Source organism: Paramisgurnus dabryanus, chromosome 21 (genome assembly GCF_030506205.2).
Source record: "Paramisgurnus dabryanus chromosome 21, PD_genome_1.1, whole genome shotgun sequence".
NCBI classification, from domain to species: Eukaryota; Metazoa; Chordata; class Actinopteri; order Cypriniformes; family Cobitidae; genus Paramisgurnus; species Paramisgurnus dabryanus.
In genome coordinates, this window is record NC_133357.1 from 18,363,650 (window position 1) to 18,384,848 (window position 21,199).

Consider the following 21,199-nt stretch of genomic DNA (forward strand, 5'->3'; position numbering starts at 1 on the left):
TTATTTTTTACTGTTCTGACATTACCGCTGTTCGGCTTATATAACCACAGAGGTTATTTTAGTATGGATGATTATTATGCAAAATATTTAGATGAATAAAAAATGAATCTATTTATGATTCTATCAACAACTGATGAATAACACAGTGGTAATGCAGACACATGGTAGAAGTGTGTGGAAGTAGGCATGATTGCTAGTTAGTCAATATAACACTGTAAATACTGTTATACTGTGGTACGCAGCAGTGGCCTTTAAAGGGATAGTTCGGCCAAAAATTATATTAAACCCATGATTTACTCACCCCCAAGCTGTCCGAGTTGCATATGTCCATCGTTTTTCAGACAAACACATTTTCGGATATTTTAGAAAATGTTTTAGATCTTTCAGTTGATTTAATGTGAAGTTAAGTCTTTAAAACTTTATTAATGAAATAAACGCCATATTAGACTTAGAGAGTATTAGCGTAGTGTAAGCACTTTTCTTAGTGACGTATGACAAATTCGGAGGGCGGGGGCACAGAGCAACAGCAGAGTAGCCTCCGTAGGCTGTGTAAGCTCTCATCCTGAATGCGGACGCGACTAAGATGGCGGTGTCATGAGCAATTCGGTCCCCCCGAGCAATTCGGTCTCCCCTAGGACCCCGCGTGATTCCATTGGCTGAAAAAACTCCTCATGGGTAGTTTTCTTAGCGCCTTATTACAATTCCTACAAAATCACGTTATGATTTATGTAGTTAGAACGTTGTTAAAATTACAATTGATGTCTTTTAAATGATATGTTTCATATAGTAGTATATAAATGAGGCTATAGGTGGGAGATCTACACATTGCTTGTGTCATTCTACCGGAAGGTAGTTATTTTCGTTAATAAAGTTTTAAATATGGATATTTCTACAACAACACTGTGCGGATTACCCTCAGAAGACCTTTGTTTATCATCCTGGAGCCGTTTGGATTTATTTTGTGAAGGATGGACGCACTTTTTTTGGACTTGAAGGTCGTGGACCCCGTAACATTATTTAATCAACTGAAAGATCTAAAACATTTTCTAAAATATCCGAAAATGTGTTTGTCTGAAAACGATGGACATATGCAACTCGGACAGCTTGGGGGTGAGTAAATCATGGGTTTAATATCATTTTTGGCCGAACTATCCCTTTAACTCATTCCCTGCCAGCCTTTTTATTTGAAAATTTGCCCGCCAGCATTTTTACACAAAAGTTTCACAAAATGCCTTCCAGGAACATTTTCTTTTAAAAATGTATAAACATACAAATATATCAAATGAAACAGACCCTCTGCTTTTTTAAAAAAAAAAAAAGAACAACAACAACAACAACAAACAAACAAAATGGGGAAAAAACTTTCATCCTATTTATATAACTCTTAAATATGGGTATTTTTCTTCAAAAATACAAAATGTTTAGGAAAAGCTGAAATAATGGCATTTTTTGTGAAGGAATTTTATTAAGAGATCAGATTCAGAATAATTATCAAAAAATACACAGAGTGTAAAATATATAAATAATTATTTGCTTCAGTTTTTTATAAATTGGGTGAGAGTGCCATCTAGTGGATAATCACGGTTTTACAGATAACCATAAAACTCATCAGGAAGATATTTTTTTCATGTTTTTTCTCAACTGACAAGATATCTTGTCAATGGTGGGGAATGAGTTAAAAATATACTTTCATACATTTAAATGACATTAGGGTATTAAGTATTAGTTATATCAATATAAAGTAACAAGTGTCAGCAAAATTAGCTGTGGCTGTTTTGGTAACTAACGTTTCTGAATATCATAGTGCTATAACGATTTATAGGCGGAGGCAATCGAGTATCCTGAGATTTCACTGCAAAATGTCATGCAATACCGTGCACATAGCCCATTAAAGGTCTAATGTGGTACTTTTACATGTGGTACATCGAGTTGCGAGACTGTAGCTATGTCCCAATTCAAGGGCTGTGGCCTTCTAAGGACACGTCATGCCACCTCAAAAGGCCAGCACTCGGTCTTTGAAGGTGGCAACCTTGGAAGTCTATGAAGAGAACTGAAATGAGATGGTCTAGCCTTTGGGTGATCCATAATTTGCATCACCTGCTGTATGTGCCCACCACGCCTATCAGCAGGACAAAGTTTCGGACTTATTAAAATAAATATGGAACCAGAAAAATAATAATTTATTTGAGAAAATATGACACATTGATGTATATTAAACTAACCAACAGTATATCAAATGAATCAACCTTAAAAATATACGCAACGTACACAGAATAACATTAATATAAAACATAACTTATAATACTAAAGCACTGACAAGAAACTTTTTTCTGCTAAATACACACTTTTGTCAATGAAGGTTTTAAATGCTTATTTTAAAATATCCAACTATATTAAGCCGTTACAGGCACGCAATGAATCTTGGGATAGCCTCGGCTGTTAAGGATCCATTCGTTCTATCCTTAACAGCGCAGAGAAATAAGGACACATTTTGAGGCTTCATTTTAAGCATCCTTCGAATTGGGATGGCCTTACTAGCCTTAAGTCGCCTGCTGTGATGCAATCGGTCTTAAAATACGTCCTAAGCAGGTCGCAGCCTTCGAATTGGGACACAGCTTGTGAATTGCAACCAATGGCTCAGTCTACAACTCACCCCCCTTTTCGAAAAGCATAATGAAGCTGCAGTAGCTGCCACAGGACAAAGACGTCATCGTCTGAGATAATTTAGTAACGAAACAAGATTTAAGGAACAGTTTGTCCATTTAGGGCTACTGTAGCAACATGATGCAATGAAATAGCGACCCACAGTGTACATAGATAAATCGGCTCATTCTAAGATATTAAAACAATACAGTTCATTTTGTAGGGTCTTTATAGACCACTGATAATATAGTTATGTATATTGTATTGCATTTCTGTCAAGATATTTCCTACATTGCACCTTTAAGTGAGTGGGGGAGCTTTCAATTTTTGTTGTGGGTAATAGGGGGGCCTTGAAGTGAAAAAGGTCTCAAGTCATCCTGTACTCAAAACAGATAGACAGACCTGACATTTTATGATCTTTCTGAATCCGACCCTTCTCAACATTTGCACTCTCACATTTTTAGCCGACACTTTGCATGTTTCTGCCTTCAGCAGCAATTTTCTTGACGTTTGCATTTCATTATAAAAATTGCTTCTGTGAAATTATGAGCTGTCATCACATGTCCAAGGTCTGAGGTGCAGATTTCATCTACCGTGTGACCTACGCAAAGAAAAAGGCCAAAATACATCTCAGATGATATTCCATATGACAGGTAAAATTACCTTAGCATAAAACAGATGCATAAACAGTCCAAACAACCGCATAACCATCACTTTGGGACGTTTAGCTCAAAACATATGGTGGTGAATATGTAGCATCAATGTGAGGCGTGGTCTTTGCAGTTACAACAAAACTGCTGACTTTAGTTAACAAGTAGACTTTTCTCATTGAATGTGTTTTACAACAATTCACCTTGGTAATTTTGATTTTGTTCCCAGAGCTGCAGGACCAGCCGGTGAGGTCAGGCAACACTTTACACTCCTCACTTGTTAAACAGGGCTCCATCTGACACCACCACTTCAACCGAACGACAGATGCTGAGCGGGGAAATAAAAACAGGATGAGAAAAACTTTGAGAGAAAGAAAGAATGTTATCACAAAAAATCACAAAAAATTGTAATGGATTGGATCAGATACTGCAGAATCTTAAGGTCTGTGAAATCTAAAATTGTATATACACAAAGTATTCCCAGAATTCATTGCAACAGTAAAAAAATAACATGGTGGACATATTATTAACATATACAGCCCTTTAATTTGGATTTTTATCAAAATTGTTAGTGTAACAAAAATTATAAAACTGAATCTAAATTCTGTTGGCCTGCATGTAATGTAGGGTTCATTATTAGAGACGAGTGAAGGAAAAGTATTAAGAACACCTAAATGTGCATGCAGTCATTTTTTCATTCATTAAAAAGGTATACACATAATGTATACAGCACTTTAAATCACTTAGAAATCACGTCATATTAGAGACCTAAAAAGCTGTTTTATTTTATATGGAGTGGGTGGCTAGCTGAATGGCACATTTTTGGATAAAGAAAAATTGTGGTATCTCAGTTGCCCAGAGTGTCCATAAACAATAATTGCTTTATTAATTGTCTGGCTTTCCTGATTGTTGGAAATGGCAGTGGACTCACCATCCACACATGAGGGTTTAGCATAGGTGGTCCCAGCAACCTGTCCAGGCAGACAGGAGCACTTCACAGTCTGTGATCTTTCCTCGATTTTATTCTTATTACAGCAACGATGAGCTGCCACCACTTCACAAGTACCAGGCTTAATCTCAAAGCGACCTTTGATTGACAGAAAACAAAAAAAAAATTGTATGGTTTAATTGCACAGCAATTCATTTATTGCATTGCTTAAAAGATTGTCATTTTACATGTGGACATCTGCCATCCAAACAGAGGCGGCCTTAGCTATGTTTCAACCGTTTCAATTGAAACGGGCCCCGCCCTAAAGGAGGGCCCCAGCCCGGCGCAAGAATGTTTGAACGTGGGGCTATGATTCCTGCACGGGGGAGCTCACATTGTCAGTGCCTGTGGATGTTAAGCAATCACATATCTTTCATTTTAAATCAATTAATTTCTGCTCTTTATTTTCTCTCGGACGTTCATACGCGCTTTAGCCTGTAGAAATCGGATTATTAATATGAAATGAATGTATTTTATAAAAAAAATATAGAACTGCATTAATATTTATTATATGTCATTTAAATTATTTTTAAAAGTAATTTCTTTCATTTTTATAAATCAATGTAGAATCGTTTACAGCAGCATCACAGTGCTTCATAAAAACTCTAAGAAAACGTGCACATGTGGATAATTCTAGAGGTTTAATTATTCTTTAGCATCGGGATCACTAGACGAGAGCTTAATATCCTTATTTTTGTGAAAACCGACATTTCTTAAATGTGTTACCTGTCGTAGTTAGCCCGTGCGCATTCATTCCGACAAATTTTCCGTCACAAATGGAGAGAATATCAATTTGAAGTACTCATCGCTATATGCCCTATTTATTCCCTTCAAATATCAGAGCTGTGCAGAGAGTTGCGCAATTGTGTCTCATTGCGTGACTGTGACCGCTAAAATACACTTGGAGAATAGAGCAATGAAAGCAACGTCATTTTCATTTTATCTGGAGTGAAAGTTTAAGCGGCTCCCTTCCCGAAGTGCCCTTCAAGGGCGCAAAAACGCAGTTTTGAATTCGACCATGCTCTCTCTCATCAGGCTTGTCTGTGCAAGTGCGATTCCAGGTTTTTAATAATACATTATTTTAGGGACTGATTTCAATGGGGTTTTTTTTAAATAATATTATTGGATTTTATACTAACCTTAATGCAGTATTTAATTGTATTTAAAATATGTGTATAACACCTGTGTGCATTTACTGACTGCCTTTAATATATTTTGTGCATGACGGCATTTTCCTCTAACGCAACATCCACACAATGTTCCATTAAATGAACATAATCAAGAACTTTAGATAAATGAGGGGTGATTTTTTTTACAGTGGCTTGGAAATCGTCTATTTTTGTTTTGCTCCCGCATAACAATGTAAACTGTTTTTATAATAGCCTATTGAACATAGATGCCGTCAGCTCTCGTTAAGATTTTTATTGAGCACGAGGTGACAAAATCGCTGGACAAAGATAAACTTATCAGGGAATTCTCAGCACCCAAACACAGAAAGGTGGATTTCTAATAAGGTTTAGGTGAAATCTACGCTCGCCGCCAGGTGAGCTGTCTACGGTGCTGAAAAAACGCGGAGCCCATCCTTATTTATAAGTTCGGTTCAGTGTCAGTCAGACACTTGTCTTGTTTGCTTTTGTTAAATAATTCAAGTTGAGGGGATGTTTGAGATGTTTTTTTTTAAAGTCAGCCCAGACAGCTGAAAATATACTGCGCAAATCAATTAAGCAGAGAATTTAGCGTCCATGAAAGGGCGAGGCAACTATAATTGTATAGTTGTAATTAAATAAGGTTGGATCATTTCTTTTGAGCTGCCTGTTCGTGAAGCTAAAAGTGCACGTAATAAAATAATATACCATTGATGCAAACCAACAGGAATCCTTGCTTTTTGCTCTATTATGCTTATGTTTTATGTGGGTAGGGCCTCCTATTAGTTATTGAAACGGGCCACCAGATGCTTAAGGCCGGCTCTGCATCCAAAGTAAGATTGTGATTGTAGAGATTGTGGCGTATTGTATAAACAACTTTTTTGATCTTTTGGCGCCATCACATGGACATAGACGACATTGCAGTTACACTCGTATGGGTTATGAGTTTTTCCATGTTTAAGTGCTATAATTGGGTACCCAGTGCTTCTATCAACCTAGAAAATGTGTAAAAGATCAACCAAGTAACTTAGTTTTGGTAAACGATTCTCTGCAAACATGTGAAAAAATAGGTCATTGAAATGTGGCATTGAAATTTGGCTCCCCCTGTGATGTCAGAAGGGGATAATTCCGCCCCTTAATCTGCACTACACTCTAAAAATAATTGTGCTATATAGCACCAAAAGTGGTTCTTTGCTTGTTATCATTGAAGAACCGTTTTTAGTGCCATATAGCACCTGTGAAGCACCTGTGAAGCACCTGTGTAGAACCACATGCCATGTAGAACCATATTTGGTGCTATAGTGGTGCTATATGGCCCCCATATGTCTACACAGGTGCTTCACCAGTGTTATATGGCACTAAAAATGGTTCTTCTATGATTACGAGCAAAGAACTACTTTTGGTGTATTATAGCACCGTTTGTTTTTAGAGTGTATGCAACCACGACACTGAATTTAGGCAGAGATCAGCTCATTTGCATTTAAAAGGACACACCCAAAATGACACATTTTACTCACACCTACAAAGTGACCATTTTAACATGCTATAATAAATTATCTAAATGGTATTTTGAGCTAAAACTTCACATACGTACTCTGGAGACAACAAAGATTCATTTTACTGTACATCTTAAAAAAGTCTTGTGAAATGTCCCCTTTAAATCACAATACTGCTCCAAAATCACATGCCTTCCTTTCAGAAATACATATTAAAATTTTTTAATTAAATCTTGGCCATTATTACATTATTACTAAATAGATATTATCACCCATTTATAAAAAACAACAATTTGGAAAAAGCACCAAACTTGGGGCATCATTTGTACCGGGACACCACAAATCTCTTGTTTATTCTTTTCTCATTTGACAACAAAGTTGTGAATCTAAAGAATTAATATGATGTTTCTTCAAAAAAATAAAAAGTTTAACTGTCTGTGATACTGATTCATTGTCCATGTCCCAATTCACTTCCATAGTAGGAAAAAATTATACTACGGAAGTAATTGGTTACAATTATTTCTCAAAATATCTTCTTTTGTGTTCATCAGAACAAAGCAATGACAGAAATTATGACAGAATTTTCATTTTTGGGTAAACTATCTCTTTAATACAGAACATGTGGGACTAGTTACATTATGTTTATAAATGTTAATATGGTTGCTGAATATATTCTAAGAACAAGATAAGCGGTGATAAACGTTTGTTAAGCTGTTATTAGTAATGGTCTGTGATCCCAGAGGGACTGTATAAATGTGTGTCCAGTGTGTGTGTAATGAGACCTGAGGGGAAATACAGAATGGGGGGCTGTTGCACTGGGTATCTTGACTCACCAGTTTGTCCTCGAGAGCTTTGGTTGCCGCTGGACACTGGCTGCATCCACAGCAGCCACACACACAGCAGCAGAAAAGCCTTCTGGTTATGGTTTCTGCTTACGGTCATACTGTAGACAAACTGCAAGCAGTGTTCTCTTGTACAAAACATGGTTACACCTTCCTATAGTAAGAAAAAATATCTTTTATTATTACTTATCAAAAATAGTTATTAGTATACATAGTAATAGCAATTTAAACTTGGACTGAAAGCTGGTGGAGAAACATCAAAATTGATGAACACCACATATACTTAAGCACATGAGTCCACAAAACCTGATCTTCTCAACTGGTGGAAGCAGAAGACAGTACCTGAATATTTTAGTATGTCTATACGTATGTCCATCCAAGTCCCATAGGCTCAGCATAATCATCATCATATGCCAACCCTACAAAGTAACAAAGAGTGTGTGAGAAATGAGTGTTAGTGATTAATGTCAGTATTACTGCTGAGTTTAAAGGGTTAATCTGATCTACTTGATCTGCAATCCGGCTTCACTCACATCAGTGATGAGAAATGACGACTCTTACTTTAATAGAAGTGTATATAGTCTGAATAGTGAAACGTCTCTCTGGTGCTTTTCCAGCTGTTCCCGGGGGAGATCATAACTGAGAATAAATTTGGTTTTAGCACCTTTGAATATTCAAGATATTCCCATCTTTTAGTGCAAAGGGTCGCTTAACATCAAACTCATGCTGGTCATCATGAAAAGCTATAAACAGTTAAAAACTACACTAAAACTAAAGTTACAATGTATATTAGTACCATATACACATATTGGTACTTCAAAGGTATCTCAAATGTACATATCTGTGCCTAAATGATAAGTCCCAGCTTTGGAACCTTTATTTCGGACAGTGTGCAAAACATATGAAGAGACTTTTGCAGGTTGATGATTTTTTTTGTGATGTACCAAACTGAAACAATACAAACTTCATAGAAAGATAAACTAATCCACAAAAATACAAAAATTAGCTTGTGCTTACATAACATCTGCTTTATTAATTTACAGACATTATGATTCCTTAGCAAAACAATTTTGAGACCATAGTAAATGTGTTGTTACTATAGTTTAACCAAAGTTAATTTTTGTTGAGGTATAAACCAGGTAAAATATTTAGGTTTACAACGCAACTTCTTTCTCTTGTAAATATAAAGATAGATCTTGATGAAATCCAAAAAAGTGAGGACAGGAAATACGCACAAAAAACCACTTTAATATTTGCGATTGTAAATATATTCATGGCATAAACTTTTAGACATCGCCCGAAGTGGAGTCACGCGCGTTCACGTAGCTACTCATCATTTATACGCAGACGGGTGTCGATTGTTATTTAAACCAGAGGAAAAATACAAATATTTACACATACTAGTTTTTAGATAGTTGTTCCTACCTGTAGTTCGTCAGGAGAACGTGTCTCTCATCCACACGAGTTAATTCAGCACTGATGGCACATATAAGTCCTCGTGAGCTTTCGGTTTTCTGCGTCAGTATCAACTTTAATCAAAAGACCATCTGTTCACATACTAGGCTATGACTGCTTTAAAGGCGATTACTGTTCGTTGGTAAGGCTAGTGATAGAGTCTTGAACATTTATTTTGTGCCTTATCCTGAGCTCAGTTTCAATACTTTGTACTATACAGTCACATCACCCCAATTGTGTACATTAAGTAATGCAGTGGTTCATAAACTGGGGGCAGTTGCCCCCTGGAGGGCACTGAGATGGTGCCAAGGGGCCCCCAGTTTAATGACATTTTATAAAATACATTAATTTATCATAAATTCTGTGTATTTATACCTCTGATAAATAAGGTTACTAACCAACAGGACTACATTGTATAATTGTATATGTTTTGTTTAGCACTTCTAATGTTATTTTTCATTTGAATGGAAGATGACACATATCACATTCAGTGAGCAATTTAATTTAAATAAATTTTTTTTTACTTTTTGTAAACATCCCTGTGTGAAAAAAAATCACTTTCTGTTTTAAAATATCAAGTACATCTCCAGAACTGTTTCCAGGACATATACTGCATGTACAAACATTGTAACAAACAATGTATATAAATCATTGATGAATTTCTTTCTGTTGGATATCATTGTGTCGATCTGTGTGTATGTAAGTTTAGGGAAACTTTCAATTTTCCTTCTGGATGTTAGATTTAATCAACTTTATATCATCCAGTTCTGGTTTGGGTATTGACAAACTCGGATTTGTCTTTCTCATCTGGTCATCAGTGAAACATGCATCATTACTCTTCAAGCTCTTGTAACAGAGAAATTTAAATAAAGTTGATTAGCATTTTGGGTAAAAAGAAATACTGAAAGTATTTTTATAAACACCCAGATAAACAATAGGCTATTCTAAAATATTCAGGAAGAATTTCCTAATTGCTCACTATAATTTTTTAACAATAATAATAATTAATTAATTAATAATCAGATCAGATGTAACTTATTTGACAAATAACTTGTTGAAAACATTATTACCTTTCGTTCTGCTTTAAAAGTATATGTGTATATAATTAATCCACATTTGTTAAAAAAACAATTTATACATAAATTACAGAATAATGTCCCCCTAAACCGTAACACTACTTCTTTGTTTCTGCACAGTGGTTTTGTTTTTCTTAATAATATGGCTTGGTTCGTATAACTCAAATAAAAGCATCATGTTTAGCATCATTCATTGACCAAATTCAACATTAACTTTTCGTTATACCTAACAGGGTTGGGTATACTGTGAATATTTACTGAGCATAAATATTTTTACTAGCCAAAAAACTTTTTATTACAAATGATTTCACTCAAGCACTTCATAAGGAACACTATGTATAGATTATAATGCAGATTTTTAATAGCAAAGCAATGGCACAGACAGGTAGGGTAGTCAAAATGTTCAGATAATTCACATTCTGTGGCCATGATTAATAAGACAAAAATGTGTTAGCAACCCATCACTAGACAAAATTTTAAATATTGAGTTGAAATGACTTGAACAGGCAATTGATTCAACTTAAAAAAGCAAAAAAAAAATATATATATATACACTGTAAACAAAGACGGAACTTGAATATCTAAGGTTTGCTTTTTATGTTGTAAAGACTGTGATAAGATCTAAGATAATCTCTGTTAATGACAATTCACAGTCCAGTGCAGCATCAAATGAAAACCATCAGCCTAAAGTTAATTAAATCACATTAATGTGAAAATCCATTAGCTGTAGCACTAATGGTTGCAAAATCCAGCATTACGAGAAGAGTTAACATTAGTTCACCTTGAAGTAAAAAAAAAGTAGTCCAAAGTGGGCTTAATTTAAGTAAATGTTCTCGTGTTTCTTTATCAGTCATATAATAAATGGTGAGGTTTTACACTTATGGTGAGCAATGCTCCAACCCGCAGCCAGCTTTTTAGCACATCTTCTCAACTTCCCTCTCAGCTCTGCTATTTTCATTCTTATCTTCTCCATGAAAAGAGAGAATAAAAGAAGGATCAAACAAGCTTTCATGTGGTAATGTCATACAACAAGTCTTCAGTGTACTTATAGGCCTCTGTTCCACCCTCCATACTTTCACAGTTCCATTCCTACCCAGCATGCTTTGCAAAATTTACATTTGTATGCAAAGTGTCTTAACACTTCCAGTGTGTATTAGCTTTAATTCAATTTTGAAATGATGACAGGATTACTATCCTTAGGATTTTGTGGGGCACTGCAAGCAATGCTGTAAATAGCAATTCATTGAGCATGTGTTTCAAATTCATTGTCATTATTACATAGAAATATTTAGGTTTAATAAAATAATTATAATGCTAAATAGTCTGTTTGAATATTCTTGAGAGGTTATTCTTTTTGATCACACTGCATTTATGACAGGACTACGTCCTCTGCTGGTCTAACAAGGTATTTTCCCTAGTTTTCACAAATGTTTTTTATTAATTCTGTCTACTAGCTTCCAAATGACTTGCTCATGATTATTGCAATTTGTATGTGTGTTTTAAAAAGTTTACAGTTAAAGTTTAACTAACTGGTTTGCTGGTAGATTTATAGTTACTACAAATGGCTGGTGACCCAGAAACATCTCTTTCTCTATTGTACCCGTCGGTACTGTAGCTGCTCCTTGAAGATTGTTACTGGAATTAAAGCATAATAAGTCACTCTGAATAACGCATCTGCTTAAAATGTGTCTCAGCACAAATTAATAAAAACTAAAGAAACTATGACTTCATGCATATTGACTGTCAAATCTACGTTAAACTTGAATATATATATAAGTCCCATTTTGTCTTGTAGCCTTTTTATCAATATACTTTTATTCTCGATCATTTTCTTAATGTTTTCCCACACAGGGTTGTTTATAACAAGCCAAAAAAGCCAAAAGTCTCTCTGACTGGGCCTTTCCTGTTGTATTCTTAAATATAGGCATACAAATTATTTTATGTTATTTTTATATTACTTCCAAAAAAGTTAAAGTATTTATTTATTTAAATAAATTCGAGATTTTATGAATTGTGTCCCCCAAGAATATGTTGCCCTATGGTATAAAAATGCATCAATATTTCTGGTTTAGATGATGCAAACATTGAAACGTTTCAATTCCATTCTTATTATTTTAAAACATGTCATACAGTTTGTTGAGTTATAACTAGTGTATACAACTGATTTATAACTGATAAATGTCCTTTGTTTGCATTTGTTTGTAAAAACTACTTAAATGTTCTAAAATAACTAAAAGCCTCTGGAATAATCTAAACCCTGAAACTGCCCCATAGAGTCTCAGTAATAAACACACAAGACATTTTTGTATAAAAATTAAACACCTGTTGCATCCTATGTTGCAAAATGGCATCCTAAAAATCTTTTTTTTTTCTTTAATATTTACCTACCTTCAAACGAGACTAAAGGCTTCCATATGAAATCTAGGGTTAATGTTAGCAACCTTAAAAACTTCTAATTTGTGTTAATAGCACCATCAGACTAAATAGGATTTTAAAACGAATAAGATCAAATAATCTAATCAACAGGAAAACAACAGCTCTATGTGAGCTTGAGAAGTAAACTACTGTTGCATAGTCTTCTCATCCAATCCTGATTTGCGATCATCTTGCGTACCTCAGACTCCCAACCCCACTTTCACTCATAGATGTATCCTGGCTGGCAGGCCGGGCAGTAGCTAGCTTACTAGTTAGCTACTATTCGACGACAGGCTTAACCAGGTCAGTCCGGTCTGTAGTCTCTTTAACATTCTCCATTTCATACCTACATAGATCAACACCGTGTGCTAGCAGATGATCTAGATCGCGCATATTTGGTCTTTGTTGCAGTTTGTTTCGCGTCTAGGTAGTTTCTTACAGCTCCGTGCAGACACCTGGATTTAGCTGCAAAAGCCAGCCGATCACAGCAAAGCTATCCTGGTCTACAAATAAAGGTTGCTTATAAAGCAAAAGTCTCACAGCCTGTCTGCAAAATGGCGAGGCCTTCTAGGTAAGTGCGTATTAATGTTGTCTGCTGGTTTACTGTATGTGTAGTTTCGCACATGATGCGATCCGTATGCGCGTCTCCATGTTTGCTAACTGCTAACGTTCACTGGCTAGCCAGCATTTCTCCGCGAGCCCGCTCTGCTACGTGTTTACCTATCCGCAACAAAACACCAAAACACGTATCGTTAACACACATGCTTTCACGTTTTAATGAATAAAAATATTAATTTGCGTTAAAGAACTGTTCGTGCGTGTCTGTACATGCACACACGCACCTATGCTAACCGCAAGCGGTCAGAATCAAATAAAAAGCGGGATTGTAGTTTACGATGGGGTCTTAAGTAATGCAAAACAAGACGACCAGGCAGCCATTAAGAATCAAAAATACAATTCGTTATATGGTTGTTGAACAACTAGTTAACCCGTTTGGTGAAAGAAATTGTAGTACAGTAACAATGTACTGAGAAGTTTCACGTGTTTTGCACACTGAACACAGCGCAGCATGGAAACTCCCTCAGCGCAATGCGCGCCATTACTTTGCATACAACACTTCAGTCATTTCTTCTAGAAACTTGTACTCAGATTCACACAGAAATAAACGCTCTGTATGTTTCAGGTTTTAATCATCAGGAGATTTTAATACAAAGCAGTTATGTTGGTCAACAAACGTGTTTACGTTTTATGGTAACGAAAACTGTAAATGCAGCAGTGCGCCCTTCGTTTCTTTCTCTCTATCACAAACCAAGTTTAACAACATTTTAAAAATATTTTTAAGTTGGGAGTCAATGTTGACCCTATGTGTATTGAATAGGCTTCGTGGACAGTTAATATAATCTGACCTACGGGGCCTGGAGTTCAATGGCCTGCCTGCACACTGACTCCAGATCAGTCTTCACAGTGCTGCTGTTGGCATGGCAATAAACTGCTCGAACATGGCACCTCCGTCTCCTCTGCCCCAATCAAACCATTGCAGATTTAAATAAGAGTTAACAACTCTGCAGCCGCAGAAAAAAATAATAAAAATGCAACAGTTGCCATTTAGAGATAGAAGTTTATAAATATTTAGTTTGTTTCAAACGACGCACAAATTGTAATTATATTTAATTAATTTTAATTTAAAATTAAATTATATGCATTTTGAAACGGTGGAGGAAGTATTTTTTGTCATAGTGTATAAAGATTCAGACTTTTTAAGAAAACCTTTACAAATTTGCATTAAACTATACTTTCTAATAGTCCTATAATAACACATTAATAGAAATATAGTATATGTTTGGTGTTTTTAATATAGTTTTCTTTTATGCTTTCTTTGCAGGAATAAAAGAGTTGTTGACTATGCACAGTTCCAGGAGTCTGATGATGCAGGTGAGCTTGTGTCCCATTAAAATGAACAAAGTTGTCCGCTGTGAAGTGATGCTGTGTTTCACAACTATTATGATTTGATTCATATGAATTGTTTTTATAGATGAGGAATACAGAGAAGAATCAGAGCTACCTGAAAAACCCTCTGTTAAACGCAGGTCAGTCACTTTAAATCATTGTTATATGTTAACAAAGCAAAATTAACAAAGTTATTTATTTCCATTTTAATAACTATCATGGTGTTGTGTTAATTAAGCAATATTTTATAAACTTAATAAGGCATATATATTAATTATAAAGTTTTATCTTTCTGTGTAGTGATGATTCTCGAGTCAAAGACCACAAGAGTAAGTCATATTTCTGCTGTTATTACATATGTATATGTATATTGGTATTGATTTAGCTATTGAATAATCTGACCAAGCGCTTTTTCCATTTTTCAGAGGACTTAAGTGACGATGACAATGATAATGACTATGGAGAGGATGAGGAAGAAGATGATGATGGAGGCGACAGTGATTTTGATGCTAAAGAGGCCAGCAGGGGGAGACAGGCGACAGCCAAACGGAAAAGGCCTGCAGGTAATGCCAGTAAAATGCTGTTTGCTTTAGATTTGCCACCTTCTAATCACATGTTTGATGGTTGTGTTATATTTTCATAATATTCGACTTTAAGGGCCAAAGAGAGCATTCATTTCAAAATCATTTGACTGGTTTTGCCATTTTAAAATAGAATACACAATTTCAGTATATAATATAATGTAATTATTGTATTCTTACATAATAATTACATTACCACTTAAACTTTATTACAATTTTCCTCACTTGAAAAAAGTAAAGACCTTAAAACTATGAAATGACACAAATTGAAGTACTACTACTTTACTACTCTGCATATATATGTTTGTGGCATATTATTAATGCACACGCATCTTTAACAGTGATTTTTTTTTCTGCAAAACACAGATGATAGTGATGATGATGGTAAGGTCGTGAGGAAGAAGGGCCGGCAGGTACGTCAGGCAGCCACTAAAGCTGCATCCAAACAGAGAGAGATTCTTCTTGGTGATGGAGGAAGTGAGGATGAAGAGGGGGAAGAAGAAGAGGAGGAAGAGGACAGTGACGTTTACACCGGGGGTACAAACATTATTATGTTAAACATTAAAACACTTTAGCAATGTTTTTTTTATCAAATATGGGTGTGTTAGGAGCAGTGTTGGGTGTAACTAGTTACTAAGTAATTAGTTACTGTAATTTAATTACTTTAGTTAAGTAAGGGATTACTCTTATTTTTCCAGTAATTGAATCGCAGTTACTTTTGATGTAATTAAACTTAATACTGTGTATGGACTGTAGAACAATTATATATAATACAATAGTGGATTTAACATCAACATTAAAGTCTAACGTTAAGATGCATGTTGTATATTAACCCTCACTTTAAATACTTTGGTGAATTAATAAGTATAATGTTAACACTTTAGTGTAGTTTCCAATTCTCACTATTACCAGGTTGGTTATTAGCAATTATATTACTGATATATTAGCTTTTAAATACTTAAAAAGCACACATTAATTCCTGATTCTGCAAAAATGCTATATCCTTTATCCTATAATCCTATAATTTGTACTTTAATATGAGTTATAGAGGCCATTTAAGTAATTTTTGGAGAGAGTAATTTGTACAGTAATGTTATTAAATGATTGTAGATAACAGTTAGTAACTAGTAATTAATAACTTTTTTTGAGTAACTTACCCAACACTATTTAGGAGTTTATCTTTTAACTAAAATACTTTTCTCTGGCTGTTGTTTCAGTGCAATAATACGTTTTTATGAAATTAACACAACAGTTATTTTTATTTCATTGTGAAATGCTTTAGCCAATCATTCTTGCATTCGAACACAATGGAAGGTAACCAAGTTCTCATAAGGGATCTCAGGGTTGCACATCTTTAAAAGTTTGATTTTTAACTTCACATGGTGCCAGAGGTTAAAAGACTTTCGTCTGACTCATGTACACAGACCAACAATTACAAATTAGCACAAACAGAATGCAAGAACACGTACTGTGTGAACAAGCCCCAAGTCATCCTCAGACAGATTGACTAGCTCTGTTGCAAAATGTATTGCTTTGGACATCTGGCCAGTGATGCATTTATATTCAATAATATGGAAAGGAAACGAACAATATACTTACTTCTAAAGCCATATTTTGTATTCAAAGAGTTATTTTCTCTGCCACAATGTTTATATGTATATTTATTTGTATCTACCTTTGTGCCCATAGAGGATTCAGGCAGTGATGAAGACTTCATGGTAGAGGATGACGATGATGACAGCGATTATGGGCGACCCAAACGGAAGATCTCGAAAGTTAGCAGGAGAAGCAAAGACAAGAAATCTCCTAAACCCAAGATAAAGGCTTCAGGTAGAGACACCTTTAATATCATTCAGGGAAAACAACTATTGGCCTTGAACTAATAAGCCGAGGCCCTGTTTACATTAGAGCATTTGCGTTTTAAAAAGGCATTTTAAAATGAAAGCGATCCTCGTCTGTACTGGCATTTCAAAAAAAAAAACTTCATCCACACTAAACACGACCATAAATACATTAAAAGACCATACACGCACACTGGACATGCGCATAAAAGTGTAAAATAACTTATTACTCTAATAATAGCTTACTTATAGCGTATGTATGCTGCCATGGGTGTGCGATATTGGCAAAAAAATCATATCTGGATCATTTTGCTGGTAACGATAACGGACAATATTTTATACCCTATAAAAATGTGTTTGTGAAAGTATTATATTGTTTTAGCTTCTCCTATACCAGTGGTTCTTAACGTTATTCCTGGAGGCCCACTGCCCTGCATGTTTTGTATGTCTCTTTTATCTGGCAGACTCAGTTCAGTTCATTGAGATCTCTTCTAATGAGCTGATGATTTGAATCAGGTGTGTTAAATAAGAGAGACATACAAAATGTGCAGGGCAGTGGGCCTCCAGGAATAACGTTAAGAACCACTGTCCTATACCATATTAATATGATCAATAGGTTAATGTTGATGTTATTAATCCAAACAGAAAGGTCTTTATGATTTAAATGGAAGCATCCAAGTAAACAATACTAAACAGTAGTGTACTTGAAGCAAAAATACATAAATGCTTATTGCTTTAATGTAGCGAGTTCCTTTTCAGCTATTTCACGCTGTAATGTTTTATAATAGTTTATTGTTTAGAGTTTATATTGGTGATCTTACAGTTCATTTGAAAATATGCTTACGAACTGACTGCATTCGTCAGTAAAACACCAAATAACTTCCTATTACCTGTCGCTGTTGTCTATGCGTGTGTGGTTTATGTTCCCTCACACGTGTCCTCCACTCATGACAGAAAAGCATGGCTGGCTAACGTATTAAAAATAAATATGACGTTGATTTTTAAAAGTGTGCGCCCGGCCGTCGCACGCCCTCCGCTAGCGACACAGAAGTTGCGAAAAGCACAATCGGCTTAAGAATTACAAATAATGTGATCTAAATGGATTGTGTACTTATCAATGAAATGCACGGCGTTCCTTTTAATGTTCTTATTAATTTACATTCACAAAACTAATCAACCAAACATCGATTAAAATTAAGAAACAAATTATATGAAACGAAATTCGTTTTAAAGAAGCAAACAAATCTTAAATTTAACCCTGAAAATTATGTTTGACCCACTACATTTCTCCTGTCATACTGGCCTTCAATCCATTAAAATGCCCTATAAATGGCGTTTAAAATTACAGTCTGTCTTTCGTAATAAGCTAATTAAATTGAAACAAAACATAAACATTACAACAATATTCAAACCCAACAATACTCAAACATAAATATAAAACAGTCGTTCTCTAATAGGATACATGTTAAAAATCTGATAAAGCGTTTAAAATTTTTGGTTGCACTAAGTTTACTATTTTGGGCAAAGTTTCCATTGCAAAACTCCATTTACCTAAATAAAAAATCACTGTCACTTTAAAAATGATGCGGTGTCATGTTAAAACCAGCTGTTCGTTTACATAAGACTCCGTCTACGTTCATTTACACTGCAGCGCAACCCTGTGCGTTTGAACACGTAAATGCACTAATGTAAACATGGCCTGAGATGCCTATGAACAGTCACTCAATGGTTAATCTTTATTCCTAGCAACCCGAGGGCCGAAGAAGAAGAGAGGAAAACGCCAGACAAAGGTGAGGAGAGTTGTGAAGAAGGTCTCACCTAAAGATGAAGATGAAGAAATTGAGAGCAACAAGGAGGAGGAGAAAGAGGACGAGAGTCATGAGGACGACAAAAAAGAGTCTCCCGCCCCCAAGAAGACAAAGGACGACGACAGCGGCGCCGAAGGGGAGGAAAACAACGACAATGGAGAAAAGGAAGAGAAGGAAAATGAGAAAGAGGAAAAGGACGATGTTTCTGAGGAAGAGGCTCCATCAGGTGAAGACTAAGGTCTTTTACCTGTTGGTAAATTTGTCTCTTTGTTTTTCTGAATGAGGAGCAGTTGAATTTGTTTCCCATAATAGTCATGGGGATGTTTTGGATGTTTGTTAATGTCTCTCAGCGTGTAAATATACCATATCTTTAAGAAATCTGTAAAGTATCATCAGGCCGATCCTACAAATCTATGTTTTAGCCTAATCCCCAAACAGGGATTTTCTTTAATCTAAACGCGGTATTTCGTATTAATATTTCTCAGTGTTTCAGTAACAGCTTCGCAAATTTTTTGCTGAAATCCTTTTGTTACAGCTATCCTTCGGTGATTAACAAAGAAGGAAGATTGTCGAAATGACTCCCCAAAAAATACAGAATATACTGTAGGCCTTTATGCTTCACAATGGGCACCTTAAATATTTTTTAAAATGAATTTGAAAGTAACTGAGTGCATCTTCAGATTTGGTTGAATGCACATGATCTCATCCCAGGTGCATTGATGGATAAATCCACACAAGGTTATAATAAACATATGCTTGTTGTTCTGCACTGGATACTCGTGGCTTCAGTTCAGTCACGCCATTTCCTTCTGCATTGCTACATAAACTGTAAGTTACATACATAGCTTTAGTATGCTACTTTCTCCCACTTTCCGTGATTCAGTCTAGTAAAACAGCTTTTTCCCGTCTGAGCATTTGAACTAAGATGATTTTTCTATGGCATTGAATCTCTTTCATGGGTGGCATGCTTTCATGTGCGTGGTGCGTCATATTCAGGCAAAGTATGCTGGTGAGACTTTGTCCTGTTTAATGATGTAACCTTTGAGAATGAGTGATGTCAGACTGAGCTAGTGAAAATCTTATTATTGACCTCTGTGATGCTTCATGTGTGCATTTTTTAAGAATATTTTGATGCTTATAGATGCCTTTTTAATGAGCGGTCTGTCAAGCCATTAAAATGGCAAAATGACCTGAATTCTGTGCACACTATTCATAGCTTTCTCTGCTTCTTTTGACATTTTTATTGCTTGTATCGCCATCCTAATCTGTAGCCTTCAGTCTATATCATAATTTATCCAAATAAATGTTTGTTTTAATTACACTATTCTGATTTTTGTAAAATTTGTTTTACAAGGAAAAATAAAAATGTATCTTTAAAGAAATATACTAGCTGGTTGGCTGTTTGTTTATGACTAATGAAAAGTACACCTTTTTTCATATCTTTATCAAGTCCAATCTTCTGTGCTTTCTTTTAGTATGAAAGATACTCTATAGTGACAGCTGGAAGTCACAATGGGCAGTCAAAGAAGTTGTTTGTAGATAATAAATTGATCTTTTTTTATTTTTAAGTTGCAGATATATTTGTCTATTGTACTGAAAAATAATTATGATGTTTTTTTCTGTAAATGCCTCAGCAGTGCACAATGCGATGATGGCTTCAACAACCATTTGAACCATTTTTATTAAGAGTTAAATGTGTAATGTTTTATTCCTAAATAACTGCTATAGTTTACACTTGTCCTAACATTCCAGTTTACTGTTAACAAGATGGGAACTTCTAAGAATTCCTTTAGTTTGGTGAATGATTCATTGAGATGTTTGGAGAATAATCTGCTGTTTATTTGACGTCAATGATTCTTGGGTATGATGGGTGAAGTACAAAACTATTTTATTTATTTAATTTCCATGACATAAATTATTTCATCCCTCCAACAATTAAACTTATCCTGTATTTGTCAGCCTTATGCACTGTTAGATTCTTTAATGTGTGGTGATATAAAAAAAACCTGGTTGACTTAAGTAGCCTGTAATCAAAGTCAATTCAACTTTTTATATTTTTTGTTTTTAATGTATATGTTGACCAGTAAGGAGTGCTGTAAATAATAAAATAAAGTTAAAATAAGTTAAGCTAATTAAACAAAGTTACAGCAATTCTTATAGTTAGGATTAAAAAGTAAATTCACCCAAAAATGAAAATTCTCTCATCGTTTACTCACCCTCGTGTCACAAACCTGTACAAATGTCTTTTTGTCTACTGAACATAAAAGAAGATATTTGTAATCAAGCAGGAGCACCATTAAGTTCCATAGTAG

General features: G+C 35.1%; 2 protein-coding genes across 3 annotated transcripts; one reads left to right on the forward strand and one right to left on the reverse strand.

The window, feature by feature from the left end:
- Positions 1-1,441: 1,441 nt before the first annotated feature.
- On the reverse strand, positions 1,442-9,274 carry LOC135775675 (chemokine-like protein TAFA-3). Its single transcript, XM_065286074.1, has 6 exons — positions 9,190-9,274; positions 8,107-8,183; positions 7,756-7,918; positions 4,225-4,380; positions 3,497-3,621; positions 1,442-3,244 (listed from the first exon to the last, which is right to left on the reverse strand). The coding sequence occupies exons 3-6, from the start codon at positions 7,904-7,906 to the stop codon at positions 3,233-3,235; spliced, it is 444 nt and encodes a 147-aa protein (XP_065142146.1). The 5' UTR covers positions 7,907-7,918; positions 8,107-8,183; positions 9,190-9,274; the 3' UTR covers positions 1,442-3,232.
- Positions 9,275-12,860: 3,586 nt separating this feature from the next.
- On the forward strand, positions 12,861-20,273 carry nucks1b (nuclear casein kinase and cyclin-dependent kinase substrate 1b). 2 transcript variants are annotated; one of them, XM_065286075.1, is made up of 9 exons: positions 12,861-13,013; positions 13,122-13,281; positions 14,593-14,642; positions 14,743-14,797; positions 14,958-14,986; positions 15,083-15,220; positions 15,605-15,775; positions 16,928-17,068; positions 18,826-20,273. In XM_065286075.1, the coding sequence occupies exons 2-9, from the start codon at positions 13,265-13,267 to the stop codon at positions 19,122-19,124; spliced, it is 900 nt and encodes a 299-aa protein (XP_065142147.1). In that variant the 5' UTR covers positions 12,861-13,013; positions 13,122-13,264; the 3' UTR covers positions 19,125-20,273. The 2 variants fall into 2 exon arrangements, with proteins under 2 accessions (XP_065142147.1, XP_065142148.1); XM_065286076.2 differs by having other exon boundaries at positions 12,913-13,022.
- Positions 20,274-21,199: the final 926 nt, after the last annotated feature.

Coding starts and splice junctions, on each gene's coding strand:
- LOC135775675 (XM_065286074.1), bottom strand. CDS start 7,906: ATGTTTTGTACAAGAGAACACTGCTTGCAGTTTGTCTACAGTATGACC. Junction 4,381..7,755: donor AAGCTCTCGAGGACAAACTG/GTGAGTCAAGAT, acceptor TGTCAATCAAAG/GTCGCTTTGAGATTAAGCCT. Junction 3,622..4,224: donor TAAACCCTCATGTGTGGATG/GTGAGTCCACTG, acceptor TTCCCCGCTCAG/CATCTGTCGTTCGGTTGAAG.
- nucks1b (XM_065286075.1), top strand. Junction 15,221..15,604: donor CAAACGGAAAAGGCCTGCAG/GTAATGCCAGTA, acceptor TGCAAAACACAG/ATGATAGTGATGATGATGGT. Junction 17,069..18,825: donor ACCCAAGATAAAGGCTTCAG/GTAGAGACACCT, acceptor CTTTATTCCTAG/CAACCCGAGGGCCGAAGAAG.